The sequence below is a fragment of the Trametes versicolor genome (assembly GCF_000271585.1).
Source record: "Trametes versicolor FP-101664 SS1 unplaced genomic scaffold TRAVEscaffold_5, whole genome shotgun sequence".
Taxonomy (NCBI): domain Eukaryota; kingdom Fungi; phylum Basidiomycota; class Agaricomycetes; order Polyporales; family Polyporaceae; genus Trametes; species Trametes versicolor.
In genome coordinates this window covers 423,636-438,319 of record NW_007360325.1, presented here as the reverse complement: position 1 = coordinate 438,319, position 14,684 = coordinate 423,636, and the positions used below count along the sequence as shown (strand labels likewise).

The 14,684-nt window shown below is 55.3% G+C and overlaps 5 protein-coding genes across 5 annotated transcripts; 2 read left to right on the top strand and 3 right to left on the bottom strand.

The window, feature by feature from the left end:
• Nucleotides 1-2,317: 2,317 nt before the first annotated feature.
• On the bottom strand, nt 2,318-2,599 carry TRAVEDRAFT_122172 (uncharacterized protein; the record flags this gene model as incomplete). The annotated part of the gene is made up of 1 exon (XM_008039458.1): nt 2,318-2,599. A coding segment is annotated over one exon (282 nt), but the record flags the coding sequence as incomplete, so codon positions are not given.
• Nucleotides 2,600-4,220: 1,621 nt separating this feature from the next.
• Nucleotides 4,221-5,571, bottom strand: TRAVEDRAFT_46487 (uncharacterized protein; the record flags this gene model as incomplete). Its single annotated transcript, XM_008039150.1, has 3 exons — nt 4,221-4,556; nt 4,604-5,147; nt 5,207-5,571. 3 exons carry the CDS (start codon nt 5,569-5,571, stop codon nt 4,221-4,223), a joined length of 1,245 nt encoding a protein of 414 aa, XP_008037341.1.
• Nucleotides 5,572-5,981: 410 nt separating this feature from the next.
• On the bottom strand, nt 5,982-8,284 carry TRAVEDRAFT_46486 (WD40 repeat-like protein; the record flags this gene model as incomplete). Its single annotated transcript, XM_008039149.1, has 9 exons — nt 5,982-6,193; nt 6,845-6,952; nt 7,010-7,097; nt 7,145-7,170; nt 7,228-7,472; nt 7,524-7,580; nt 7,630-7,780; nt 7,839-7,968; nt 8,027-8,284. The coding sequence occupies 9 exons, from the start codon at nt 8,282-8,284 to the stop codon at nt 5,982-5,984; spliced, it is 1,275 nt and encodes a 424-aa protein (XP_008037340.1).
• Nucleotides 8,285-10,846: 2,562 nt separating this feature from the next.
• Nucleotides 10,847-11,454, top strand: TRAVEDRAFT_46485 (uncharacterized protein; the record flags this gene model as incomplete). The annotated part of the gene is made up of 3 exons (XM_008039148.1): nt 10,847-10,882; nt 10,942-11,321; nt 11,376-11,454. The coding sequence occupies 3 exons, from the start codon at nt 10,847-10,849 to the stop codon at nt 11,452-11,454; spliced, it is 495 nt and encodes a 164-aa protein (XP_008037339.1).
• A 357-nt stretch (nt 11,455-11,811) lies between these two features.
• TRAVEDRAFT_46484 (uncharacterized protein) lies at nt 11,812-13,608 on the top strand (the record flags this gene model as incomplete). Its single annotated transcript, XM_008039147.1, has 8 exons — nt 11,812-11,859; nt 11,913-11,979; nt 12,030-12,259; nt 12,319-12,456; nt 12,509-12,634; nt 12,686-12,857; nt 12,919-13,283; nt 13,339-13,608. 8 exons carry the CDS (start codon nt 11,812-11,814, stop codon nt 13,606-13,608), a joined length of 1,416 nt encoding a protein of 471 aa, XP_008037338.1.
• Nucleotides 13,609-14,684: the final 1,076 nt, after the last annotated feature.

The following is a 14,684-nucleotide window of genomic DNA, read 5'->3' as shown; positions in this document are numbered from 1 at the left end:
CCGTGGGTCCATCAGGGACGATGGACAATAGGAGGGGGGTAATGTCGTGGAGACGACAAGACCCCTATATGTTTCCACATTTTTCCTTATTTTCTACGGCCATTTGTACGACACTTAGACTTAGAACCAGTAGTTAGAAGCATGTGACCAGTCACCTGACCCCCACCTGCAGACTGGCACTAATGTGCGCACAGACCACCTTTACGTTTGTACATGTTTGGCTCCCCTGACTCAGTATATAAACCCCACCTGTAGCGACCCTAGCCCTCATCTTGACCTCTTGGTCCTTGGGCTAGGTAAGCCGTCCTTTGTATTCTCTTAGTCAGCATAATATTAACTTGGTCCTTGGGCTAGATTTGACTTGAAAGTCTACGCTCGGCGTTAGCAAGCCTTCGCGCTCGCCGCCCTTGGGTTAGATCGTATTAGTTTCTTTGTTGTAGGCGTTGCCTGGTCGCGTCGAGTCTAGCTCCGCGACATGTGCAAGCCTTCCTTCCTTCGAATCTTCCTCGCGTTCTCGATGATCTCGATCTTTGCGTCATGGCGGTACTCGCGATTGAGAGAAGTCAGGACTCCGAGAGCGGATGAGTCCCATTCCGCAGGGTTAAGACTGAAGCCCTGCGGGCGCAGCAACCTGCAACAAATGGTCAGCTAACACAGACACATCTCCGAATGTGCCACTCACCGTCTAATCTCGAGAGTATACCGCGCTTGCAGCAGATCAACGGCGTCTCGCTGCTCCGCAAGAGCGGCCATAGCTTCAATGGTAGATACAGCGGTAGATGATGACATATCAGTGGGTCAGTCGAGCGCAGTGGCGGGCAGGGTAAATGTGTGACAGAAGCAAGAGAGGACGTAGCCATTTGCATGAAGAACTTGAGGCGACGGACCACGCGGCGCGCGACCGCATCCTTTGTCTGTCTTTGGAACTGCGTACTCCGCGGGATCCTACAAGATTCCAGCATCAAATGTGGCGCTGCGTCGAGGAGTTCTGGTTGAAGAAGAGGCGAGTTGGCACCTAGCAAGGGATACATGGGATACATGCTCACATCCTCTCGATGTTGTCGAAAGACCCCCATGCCATGGGGTACATGCATTGCGCCAAGAGATACTATGTGGTAATGGAACACAGGTAGAACGAGATACTGTCGACGGCGAGTGATAGCGCAGTAGCAAAGTCTAGCTAGTCGAGGAGGGGAGCGAGAATGAGAATGAGAACTACATCGGTTGGGCGCCTGGGGTGGGTCGTCGGGGAAAACGTGGCGCCAGCGCCTCAGACCCTCAGGATTTCCCGCTCGACAGAACCGGGGATAGACTCTCCGCCTCCCACCTTATCCACATACCTGAAGAATATTGGTAACGTCTCGGAGGAATACTGGATTGCGCTCTCACCCTCTGAGAAGGTCAATCAACCATTGAGCAAGCTCAACGGTAATACCCACGAACACGCCGCGGATGCATCCCAACAACCTGGATGCATGTGAGCATTTACTCCCATGCGATATGTAGGAAGTTACGTGCCGCGCTATACCCGACGTGAAAGCACGCACGACGACACCGACAACAGAAATAAAAAGAGCCAGAACATAGGTGAGCCCGCCTGCCAACAGCTAAGAGAGCTCTCGCATCAGCGTATGCGTAAGGAATTTCCTGGCAGGTAATCTTACAGATATAGCCCTCGCACCATAAACGCGCGACAGGGCCGCCAGTGAGATTGCAGCGCAGATCCCAAAAAGCGCGACTGTATGGCGATATGAAGCAGTTAACATCGACGGCCGCCGCTGAACAAACACCGTGCACGCACCAAAGAGCCTACGAGGCGTCGCAACGGAAATAATGAAGTTGCCGAGGACTACTGCCTGGCGGGGGATTCGGCCGGGCGCAGTGCAACCTCGGGTACGACGGGAGCCTGTATGGGGTGATCAGTGTCTATAACTGATCAATGTAGGATCTTGCACGTACCGAGGACCTTACGGGGAAGGGGCTCTACCGCTTTGCGGGAGCCTTTTCCCGGTGTCGGAAGGCGCCGCTTGGAATGGGCATCCAGGGGTCCGATAGAGTGATAACCATCGCCCATCCGCAATCCAAGGTGTGCGCCACTCGGACGCGCTGCGAGCGATGCCGTCTTGACCCCACGCAAGTTTCGTTGCCACACCTTCAGCGTTGTCGCGCAGCCTTTCTCGGAGGATCCTGTCGCGAGAAGACGAATTGACCCCTTCAGATCACACTGTGCCTGTGCACGCCTGGTTAATGAGGTACGACAGCACAGAACAGGGTATCCAATGCGTACCAGGGCCTGTATGATTGCTCCTGCATATCGTTAGCCGGCAGGCACACTCGGAGAGAAGAACTCACCATCATGGTCGAGAACCTGCAGTTCTTCCCCGCTGCTGGGGTCGAAGACGCGCACTTCCCCGGAAGAGCTACCCGCTATTATCTCGGAGTCATGCGACGTGAGTATGACTGGGAGCGGAACATTGACTGCGAGCGCAGTCTTGAGAGTGCGCACATGCTCCCTCGTAGCGATATCATACAGGTCGAAGCCGTCGTAGAGGTTCGACACGACAAGGCGCTGCCCGCTCGCAACGTCTGAACGACCGCTATGGAGCACATTAGCACCATTAAACCATGTCAAAGATGGAAGCGGCCTTACATTCGCGCAGAACGCGGTAGTAGTTTCCAGCAGAACTTCGGCGGTTCTGAGCCTGCAACTAAGTCCCAGCAGCTAGCGCGAGGAGTCAATGTGGCTCGATTATGATACGCTCGGACGTACATGATGCCATGGTTCAAAAAGCTGATGATGGCTTCGCGGCCTTCGTGGACGATGTGTACCGACCGAGGTAAAGGGACGCTCCGATGCCCGTCCTTTACAGAGAGCGTGACGGAGGAGGGTAGCTCGAGACGCCGTTGCTGCCACACCAGAGTAACGCCTCGTTTCGAAAGGTTTTAAATCTCGGGACGTGCAGGGAGTACGGGAGAGCACATACCATCACTTTTCCGCAACTTCTCCCACAATTCAACTCTGGACCCTGCACATACGACGAGTCGTTCATACTCGGAGTGAGGATCACTGGCTATCGCTTCGACAGCCCCTTCAGATACATGTGTGCGAGGCACATAGTATCCAGCAATAGTCAACTAGGAGGCTCGTGTGAGATCGGGCTGTCGCGGCGAGTAGATATTGTAAGTTACCTTTGTGACCTCAGCCACCAGTACTGCACCATCGCTGAACCCAACAAGCAGCTCGTGGTCGAGACGGCCTGACCATACGAGGGCAGTAACAGGTACGCCGTATGCTAGCTTTTGGAGGACTTCACCTGTAACAGGCTCGAAGATAAAGAGTAAACCGTCATCTCCGCCACTCGCCAAATAACGCCCGTCAGGGGAGAACGCAATAGCGTTGACAGAATCCTCATGCCCAGAGAGCTCTCTCGCGCAAACATACGGAGAGAAGGCAGCGAAGAGAGACATGCTATGGGACTAGAAGCGAGGATGTGAGGCCAAGTTAGTGTTCAACGTTCAGATCTCAGAGACGCGCGCCACCCAACTTGGCACGCCGGATGATCGAGACGTGTGCTTGGAGAACAATGCACGGCATCGCGTGGGCGTGTAGAGGGCCTCGCGCCGGCAGTCTTGCACCTAAAATGGACGGCACACCCCCGCGACGATCTTGTCAAGCACATGAGCGCAGACGATAGCCCAACACCACACCTGGCACGCCGAACGCACTAGTACTGTTCACGGAGAAGCTGATGAATTACAGAGTGGTAGAATATACAGGCAGCGGGAACATAACAGAGACAGATCATAGGACACGGAAAGGAGGGACAGAGGGTAGGTGGCGGAAACATAACGGTGACGGGTCATAGGACGCGGTAAGGAGCGGATTGAGTGGGCATAGGGGATGTCGGGACGTAGGAAGACCAAAGGAGGGGGTAGTTAACGGGTAGCAGGGGCATAACGGTGACGGAGTATAGGAAATGGGTAGCGGGAACATAACGGCGATGGAGAACAGGGAACGGTAAACGAGGGGATGGGGTGTGGCCAGCACCAACTTGAACCTGAGCGTGAGTCATAGAGGGAAGGAAGGGAAGGGAGAACGACTGATCATGGCGGGTCATTTCCATCTACGGCGAGCAGATGGAGACGTAGTCGTCCTGAGAGGGCTATTAAAAGTGTGAGTAATAAGCAGATCAACATGCTGCATAGCGTGCTCACCGGCCCTACACGACCCAGGAAGGCTCCTTGCGCGACGGGGTGACAGTGAGCTTCCTACCATCCGGCCGTTTGTACGCGATAGGAACGCGCACCCAGCTTGGGGCAAAGGAGAGCTCGGTGGCGAAAGACCAAAGCCATAGCTGATCGACTCCCGGGGACTCGTGGTAGAAGAGATCGCCGAGGCGGATGTCGGGTAGGCACGAGGGGTCGAGAGGTGCAGCGATCTCGACATCCGACTCGGACTTGTACCAAGCCGTGCCAGCAGGCTCTCCGTTGTCCAGGTAAACCCCCTTCTTCCCCTTGAACCACTTGAAGATACGCTTGCGCGGGTCGGCGGGCGGCTGCTTACTAGTTAGACATGATGGTATGAAGAGTTGTAAGACCTTACCTTCTTGGCCGAACCACCTCCAGCAGTCTTCCTGGTCGTGCTACTTCCGGTCGCCTGTGTGGACGTCGATCGAACGCTGGATACAGAGGTCCCAGGACTGGCAGCCGCGGCTTGCGCCCGCGTCACGCGAACGCTCGCAGAAACAATCGGCAACGTCGGCTTCTGATCCTCCTCTTCGGCCACGATGTGAAGTGGCTCCATCGGACGAAGGTTGGCGGATGTGGTAGACGGGGTGGAAGACCGCACTGTGTTCGCGGGGACGGAGCGAGCGCGTCGCGATTCAGAAGCCGGCGGCGTCATCAAGCCTATGGTCTGCGCTCGCATGCCGGAGTCGCCGGGGACATCTGAGCAGAGAACGTCGGTGTAAGGCTCAGGCAAGTCTCGAGTTCGGGTAGGGGTAGATATAAGAGGGAGGGGGTCTGAGGCAAGGGTAGGGGAGGTTGAGACGAGGGTGGAAGAGGTAGCCGTGACGGTAGAGCCGGAGGGGGAGGGAGGTGCACGAGGCCCGGGCGACGGCGCAGATGATTGGTTCTCGGGAACGTTCCTAGAGAGACACAGGCACATTGAGCGAACTGTCGATGCGGAGTGGACAGACCGACTTACGCGTATGCGCCGTCTGTCGCAGCCGTAGCTGCGTGGTCGAATGCCCGGTGGACGGTGGGCGTCTGGTCAGGTTCAGGCTCGACGTTGACGACGACCTTATATTGGACAGATGCCGATGCGGGCAAGCCGACGGGGGTGCTCGCTCTGAAGACAGTGTTGTTGTGCGGGTGAGTGCCAGAGCGATGCGGATTGGGCCCGCATGGCGCGACGATTCGAGTGGCGTCGGGAGCAGTGTGGGACGCCGAGTCGTTCAGCACCTCGGCGCGCGGAGATTGAAGCACTTGGCTTGCAACCGGGCGAGGTCGATACGCATAAAGGACGAGCAGCAGAGCCAGTAGAAGAATATTTTCGGTGAGGGCGGACATCTCGGAGGAGAGGAGATTATTGAGTTGAGGGGAAGGCGTGGGGGCGATGCGGACTTACTTTTATAGCGAGCCTGCTGGTATAAACGACCTTGTGCCGCCATATCGGCGCCTATCCGCGATCTGAGCCATTCACGCCCTTCGGTTCCGACATAGAGCGTGTTTGCTCTACATTAGGCAGCACGCCAAACGACTGGAAAGAAGTGCGTTGACAAAACTGAAACGCACGGCGTAGTCTCTTTCAGAGGAAAGCATGATAAGCGTGATGATTACTGCATCTACAAAACCCACAGCAAGATAAAGACCACGAAAGCACATAGACAAACTCGGAGATGGACTGCTCAATCCTGTATTGTAGCGAAGGAATAAGCGGGGGAACCTGTGACGGAGCTCGAGTACTGACCTAGGCCCGATCAGTCAGGAAACCTGAGCGGCATGACGATCCTCAAGGCATCAGGGTCCACTGTCCCAAAGCGCCTCACCAACTCATCCTCAAGCTCCCTGCAGCGGTCGCGATAGTAGTCGTAGTTGAGGATATGGTTGTTGACGACCACAGCCAAGCCGTGAGCTTGATGGGTCTTGAGGGTAAGAGCCGCCCGCAGACGGCTCACTTCTCGCAGAAGACCTACGGTACATGAATCAGTGCGTGAAAAAACTGTTGAGTTGTTATACGTGCTTTCAATCTTGGCTGTAGGGTCGAGTTCCTCAGCCATCTGGATCTCAGGCATCCTTGTTCAGCGAAGACGGGTGGGTCGGAACCTGAGAGTACACAACCGTTTAAATATCGCATTAGGATGATGAGCAATGGGGGACTTTACTACTGGAGGATCTCGATAGATATGGGTGAGCGAGAGGTGATGGTTTGAGGGCGACAGCGAGCCCTGCGCAGTGCGATGCTCATCAATGCATCATCATGGGAAATGGGCTGGAGGGAGGCCGCGTTGCGTTGTCGCGTGACTTCACCTAATTGGGCTAGCTTCCTGACACGCACGGGCATCCGACGGCTCCAGCCCCTCCTAGCTGACGATTGGGACCCAACCCAATGACTAGCGAGGATATGTAACCGACAGTACTCATACCTGAGGAGCGTGCACCGTATGTTTGGTGAACGGAGTCTAATATAGGCGCAGGCCCGCCTCGTCTATTTGAGGTGATGCCGCTTCATGAATCCACAAGGTTACATCATCGTGCGCGGGGGATCTTTAGGACAAGGATGAGGCAAAGAATGTAACGCAAATGAGGGCTAGAAGAGCAAACAACCAAGTATAGTCCCCACGTGAAGGCGGGTCCTTCAGAGGGACGTGGTCAGCGAAGTTAAGATGCAGAGCAGGGGTAGAGTACCGCACCGATTGGGCCGGCTCCACGTTCGGAGCCTCGGACTCTTCTGCTGGATAATGAGCGCCACCATGCAAAGAAAGTGTGTAGGACTACATCGACCTACCCTTGATCCACAGCGCGGCGTACGGGTTAAGCTCATCGGACACTCCCGTGATGATCAAGGTTCGCCCAAGTTTGCGGTCACGAGCGAACTGTTTAATCGTCAGAAAAACGCTACAGCCATATAGTCAACACGTACGTCAACCACGACAACTTTGTCGTGAGCTTAAAGCGATAGTATCAGCCTTGACACAGCATGAACATCACAAACGGGCCACGAACCGAGATGGGGAAGCGACTGAAGCTTATTGCCAGTCATGACGTCCCATACGTGCGCTTTGCCCCCTTCTCCCCCACATACAAGCTGCGCGTCGCTATGGAGGAACCGACTAGGAATCGCCCGTGTCTCTCCGTCATACGCGAGCCTGCGAAGGCGATTGCCAGTCGCGAGCGAATAGATATCGAAACCAACAGCCAGAGTGGTCAATGATATCAGCCGCCCATCATCAGAAATGCTGGCGCCGACGCTTCCAAAGCGTAAGCGGATAAGGCTCCCTAGAGCCATGATAGAAACGTACGTCATGCCGCCTGTGGATATGAACCTTGTGCAGGTCAAGGATTCGCTTGCGAAGAGGCTAGATGAATGAGTGAGTGTCGGACACGTAGTACACGATCCGGACTTACAAAACGCCATGGTGGAGGTAACTAGCGACGAGCATGGGGCCCTCTTCAGCTACGTTCGCCCAGCCAACTGCCGTCACCAGAATTTCTGTCCGAGGGCGCCCGACCGTTGCAGCGCCGGGGATCGAGACGTCTTTGACTAGATCCCATGGCCCTATATAGCACGTCAGAAGGGTCATTCGGGCGAGCTCTCCGCTACCAGGAGAACATACCGTCATCGCGCCACTTCCAGACACGAACCTCGCTTCCAGCGCCAGATACTACCAGACACCCGCGAACGGATATACAGTTCACTGGTGCATTGTGGGCCAGAAACCCTACTATATGTAGCGTATTGTCTTCCTGTATATGGAGTGATAAGCAGGACGTTACGCAGTCAACGTACAGCGATGACACGCACCGAGGAGAAACTGCAATTAGCCACATTCCCGCTGGCGGTACCGTACACGAACGTGTCTTCAATCTCTGTCCATGCAATCGAGAGCACAGACGTATCCCCAGCAGCAGAACAGATAAGAGCACCATCTTCCGCCCGCCAGATATACACGCCGCCATCCGCCGTGGCCGTGACGACAAAGGTGGCGTCCGGACCGAATGCCGCCGCGTTGATGCCCGACTTATGAGGCAAATTGTGGCCAAATCTGCGATACACGCTCATACTGGGAAGACTGTAGGGCGAGGGACGACGTAGGACGAACAGTCAGACTCGAGAGAGAGGATGAAGTACGCCACTCGCGGCCGCGGTGAGTACCTGCCGGTGGGGGGTGGTCACGTGAGGCCCGAGCTCCAATAGTGCACTGCGCGAACTCAAAACTCGACTGCAGGCAAATCCCCAAAGCGCATCAATATACAAGCATACAGAGAGCGAGACGCATGGCCGGGGATCAATGGACGACGTATATATTGATTAACATCGAGATAGAAAACCAACAACACAGAACTAGCCGGCTTCTCGACGACGCTGTGAGCTCCTGAGCCTCCTTGTCTCCCGGACGTCGTCGAGCGCCCGCCTTGAGAGATAGCGCAATCAACCACTGGTGCGTGCATAGGTAAGCCTCACCAAACAGCGACATCATCACGGGAACGGAGGCGTCACCTTGTGCTGGCCTTGCCAGGTTGCCGATCCTCGAGACATTTCCGTTCGTCTCGAAGGATCTGTAGCTTCTCTTGGAAGCATTCAAGCCGCCGGTGAATAGAAGATCGATGCGCTCGAGCGGTGCCGAGTTGTTCTAGGAGCTCCGCTATGGACGACCCGTTCAGTCCGTGCTGCTCCGTACACAACTCAAGCTCCTTCTCGACGCCTCGGCGTTTGCTGGCTGCCATCTCCGCCGCAGCTTTGGCCGATTTCACCGCAGGGTCTCTGTGAGGGCGCGTTAGCATTTGACATCACTTGCGGACACCGAATGGGCGAAAAGAAGCGAGTGCTTACCGCATGACTGCGTCCCAGAAAGCCTGCTCCGCCTTGCTGTCTTCGTTGGCGGGATATAGACGAACGACGTGGTCGACTTGAATTTGCGTAGCGCATACCGGACAAGTCAGTACATCTACTGCAGGAGTTGCATCGGCCCTGGGAGCTAAACACGCGCCACACGTTACATGACCTACACAGAGCTGGCGATGAGTGGCGTGAGCATTGTTTAGGGCGTAGACGTACCACAGGGGCTCACAGTGTGCGGCGCAGCCAGGTTTGGTGCATCTGGCACGAATGGTAAGGCGCAGGCGCCGCAAGCGATGTGTCCAGGATACATGGTGAGAGCAGGGAGGAGACCGAGGGATCGAGAGGTACATGTTTTACCTTCAAGGCTCAAACAAAGTGCTTTATACGTCGATGATTATCCACACCGTCTGTGTAGCACACCATGATGATCTTGGGAGCAAGGCCCACTACGGAGGGCTCATATTGAATGACAACTTATAGAGCGGGGAATGAGGTTGCTGGATCACGCGCAGTACAATGGATGAAGGGCTATTGATGACTACGTTTGGCCTGAGCACATGAGGAGACGTTAAGCGTGCATATCGGAGGGGAGAAGATCGGCATACGCGCCTTGGGTAGAGTTTCATCCGGGCTCTCATCCGGAAGAGGACGGCGAGCGGAGATTGACTTGGGGGGCGCATGCTCAAGACGCGGATAGCAACCCGAAGGCATTAGCAGTCGAATGCCAGCAAATTCTGAGAGGACCCACAGGGCTCACGCCGGCAGCAGTATTGTCTCCCAAAGCGTTGATCGTACGGACCTCTGTGCGACATTCAACGATAGTTCTGGATATGTCCGCCTCGGCCTTCGTCGCGTCGTCTAGTTGGCGCACGATATTGGCACGATGAGCCGCGATGCGTTGGCCTTGGATCCTAAGCTTGTGGTCCACGGCGGCCATCTCCTTCGGTAGAGTGCTCGTTCTTGCGTGGTCGTCTATGCGTGCACAGCGCAGTAGTCCTGAGGCGTACCTTAACGGAAAATGAGATCTCAGCGTAAATGATAAGACAGTAGAATACCAGTACGTACTCCCGCGCGACGTCTTCCACAGTCCAGTCTTGCGCACTGTAACAAAATTCGACGGGCTGCAAGCCTCCACTAGCCCCGGCTGCGCATTTGAAAGGGCATCTGACATGGGTCGAAGCCAGTCCGGCAGCGCACTCCGAGCAGACGATATGCCCTGATCATAGAAATGAGCAAGTTGCCCAGAGGCATGGCTGCACTTTCTTACCGCATGGAAAAGTTTGCGGGTTTGATCCTGGGTCCTCAGAAAGCAGCGCATAACAGACCAGACACGTCGGCTTCATGCCGCTGATGCAGATGAGATACTAGGAGAAGACTGTCGGCCGTAGACTGCAGGCGACCGCGCCGGGAGAAGTGATTTTTGAAACACCGCTTGTTCAACTGTATAATCCAGCTAGCACTATGTTCAATGTCCGAAATGCGGGCTATAGCGCCCTCTCTTCCTGCCCACTTCCAGGCTCTCCTTCGACCTGCGCGTAATGTCCTTACTGCTCGCGCCCGCTGTGGGCCCTTCTGAGCTGATAATACGGTGTCTGAGGCAGAGCATAGGCATTTGGCTATGGCAACGCCAGTCTATCCACGTGTCCTTAAACGTCCTTGAAGAATAAATTCGTGGTGTACAAAGCCTATGGATATTGTTGCCACTCGCGCTCTCCTTATTAACCCCTCACCACCGTTCTTCCCTCTAGATCTCTGCCTCCTTCCGCCCAATTACCGCCCTAAATGCCTTCTGTTCGCTCGCCTCTCCGCTGCAAGAAGGTGAGTTTTGACCTTGCGACGAATGACGTTGTGCTGAGTACCTATCCGACTTGCTCTAGCCGACGGTGAAGTCCATCACGGGTGTTATGTATGCCTGCGACGGACGACAGCCAGCCTTGGTCCATGTGCCCACCGCCATCCACTCTACCCGTGATGGACTCGACAACCCCAGCTTCCCGTCGTTCGAAGCTATCCTCGGAGCAGACGGTGAACTGCACGAGACCTGGATCACCTGCCTGGATGCCGTCGGGCGTGAGCATCGCTTCCTTATTGCTGCGCACTACTGCTCCGACTGCGAGGTCAACGCCTCCCTCAAGCTTGTCCTACCCGAAGTCGACTGGCGCGGCGGCTTGGTCGTTATGCGTGGCGGATGCCGGTCCTTTGTAGTGAACATGGGCGGTACCGTTTTCAAGAAGCTCGCTCACGCCGCGGTGCAAAAGTACGTCTTCAATATCTGGTCATGTATGCAGGCGCGCTCATGCCGACGGTGTAGGTACCTCTTCGAGACGGCTCACCTGGTTGCCGCCTCAGTCCAGCAGAATATCCCCTTGGTAATCCCGGTAGATCTGTAATAGTTCGCCTGCTTGTACACCTCTCTGTAAGATCCTTGTGCTCCCATGCGCCCTCGTCGATATCTGTAGCAACCCCTCACCGCGTCTCTTCCCCTTGCTTCGGAGAATGTATACTGTTAAATAAATTAAAGCAATTAAAGTTCTGTGTGTCCATATGGTCAGGCGCGCAAGAAGGTCAGGTCGTGGGCGCTTCTGGGGCGTGCGTGTTCTGTCACGACCGACGACCTCTCCGGGCTCTCCTCGCTGCCTCATACATCGCCCTTTGTCTCCTTTGCAATATGGCACGCTGCGAACTACTCCTGAGAGCCCTGACGCCACTTGGAGGTCTTCATCTCACCCACTTTGCTTGCGCTCGCGATGGCGACCATACCCGCCGTCTCTGCGTTCTGCGAGAATTTTGACAGAGTAAGCACCCATAGCACCCTGCTACTTAGGCTTCATCTAATTGAACCACGTAGCCTGTCACGAAAGAATACAGCTATGAGTATCCTCCTGTCTTCGACGATTGCCCGCCGACGATCGAAGGTCAGTGAACGTCCTGGTTGAAAATGTGCTGTGCTCACCACTACACTTAGATTCCACCCCTTCCTGTGAACGATGCGGAATCCCGCCACTCATCCTGGAATCTGGGTCTACAAAGTGGTGTGAATGCACACTCGCAGCGACTGATCGTGAGCTCGTGAGGCTCAGGGCCGAGCTCATATCCGTTTCGGATCGCGCTGCAACGACTGATGCTCAACTCGACGAGGCCAAGGAGGAATCCCGCAAGAAGGGGCAGGTCATTCGCCGACTTCAAGAGCAAGCTGTGAGTACCATCTGTGCCCTCCTCGCACCCCGTGTAAACAAGCGAACCTTCTACGCCAGGTAGCGGACCAGGCGTCCCTTCTCGGACTAGAAGAGAAGATCCAAGTCGACGCGCAGCAACACCAAGATGTCCTGAGACGCCAGAGCGAAAGATTCCGGGTCTTGGAGGACAGGTGCAGCACTGCGCAACAGGAGAACGTTCGTCCAAACGCCCTCCTGTCACGTCTACCCGCTTACCTGTGTGACTCAGGGTGTTCTCCAGGAAACGCTTAGAGATGTCGAAGCCGAACGCGACTCGCGTGACGCGTCCTTGGTGGAGCTGAAGTGCGCGACGAAGGACTTAGACAGCCGCGCCACTTTCCTCGAACGAGAGAACGTGAGTGTGGTTTTCATGTCAAGGACCATCTCATCTGACCCGGCGCACAAGGCATCACTGTCTTCGGAGGTCACTATCTACCGCGACCGATGTTCCAGTCTCAGCTCCCAGCTTGAAGATGCGACCGCTGCTGTGGATACCGTGAAAACCAGCTATCTGAACTTACAATTTCAATATGATGAGGACGTGGCTCGTCTGACGTCTGAGAAGAGGGATAAAGAATGTTCGTCTCTGCCAACGCCGTTCACGAGTTCACGAGTTCACTCACTGGCTCTTTCTCTTAGTGGACATCATCGGTCTCCAAAAACGTCTGCGGCAACCCACCAACACCCGCCTCATGGTCCACAAGTCCACTGAGACGGCGTACATTCCCCCGCCGCTTCCCCTGACGCCCGACACGTCTCTATCCGTCGACATATCCACTTCCTCAAGCGGCGGACCACAGCCACAGCATGTCTTCGTCAGGGCACATCCACCACAGACGACCGCTTCACGTAGCCACGGCGACACAGCGCCTACTTCCAGCGCCTTCCTTGAGCATGCTCCGATCCCGCCGTCTGTGGTCCTCGTGCCATTGAAGCGTCCTGCGACACCTGCTGGCCACTCCGCTCCGCTTGCTGCACAGGCGCAAACGACTCCCACCTGTCAGGTATCGAGCTCATTTCTACGACCATGACTGTTCATCTAACAGGTATGCGTTGCAGGTTCAAGGACTTCCCTTGCAAGATTGGGTCAGACTCATCGCGATGGCGCTGTACATGCTTGCTGCGGCCGGGCTTGCGGTGTACTACATGCCACGCATGTGCATGGGCGGCGCGGGAACCGGCCTACCGAACGATGCGACCGCGCTGTCGGCCTTAGCGCGCACTCAGGTTGCGCTGTGCCGGTGGATAGCCGGACGTGAGTTATTTCATTGGGGACCTGTTGACCGATCCGACGCTATGCGATGTGTCGCGTCGTTTGCGTTCACGTGACTGTATGAGCAGGCAGGAGGGCGAAACGCGGGACGGAAAGGGGGAATCGAAGGGATCGGTTCGGAAGTACCGGGATTGTACGTGTAGTGGATGTCAGAGTAGTACGTTGAGGGTGTATATGATACGTTTTCGTCCTTAGTATGGTGGGCGCGGCTCGAATAGGGTCATAGCGGGCGAAGACGGGGGCAGGCACTTCGCCTGCCACCGATGCGCAGATTTCAGACCAAAAAGTGTGCCATGCTGGGGCTCGAACCGTGGAGCAGTATGGCCGGACCGAAAACGTTGTCTTAGTTGCCACTTGACTATATCAGCGACACAACGATAGCCGTAACGCATACCAGGTGTAATTGTGCAATGAAAGAGCGAATGGCGGGCGGCCACGGCCCACCTGTACGTACACGGGCCCCGAGCTTCGGAATAATCCACTTTCCCTTCCCCCTGAGTCTCTGCTCTTCCCCTCTGAATCCTCGTCTCCATGTGTTGTCTGATCTCTACAATACTTTCTATACAGTGTTGGAGCAAGCAATCCGAGCGCAGTGACAGCACGAGCTCCCGATGCCTGCGCGTGCGGATGCTGTATGTGCGACACACACACTTGTCGTACCTCACGCTCGACCTATTGCATACCGGGTATACCTACACCTTGCTCTATGATATGCTACTGTTACTTACTGCACGATTGCGCCTTCTTGACCTTTGCTTACCCCTGCGCCACCTTTTGTATATCACTCATTCATCGATTCATTGTTTCCATTTACAGTACATGTTTGCATTCTGCGCCTTTCCATCTCCCGCCTCGTGTTCCCGCTCGTCGCTCGTGCAGCGCTCACATATACTGACCGCCTCTCATTTTGACCCCTCAGTCTTGCACCCGTACCACAAGTGCACCGTACTGAGGTCCTTGTCTGTTCGCCCACAGATCCCACTGCATGCTCCGTTATACAGTACTTTGAACAGTCATATACGGGCTTGATTCATTGAACAGGTATGCACAGGCTTAATTTCTTGAACAGGCATGTACAGGCATAGTTCTGTGAACAGCTGTACACAATGGATACTTTGAAAAAACACATACA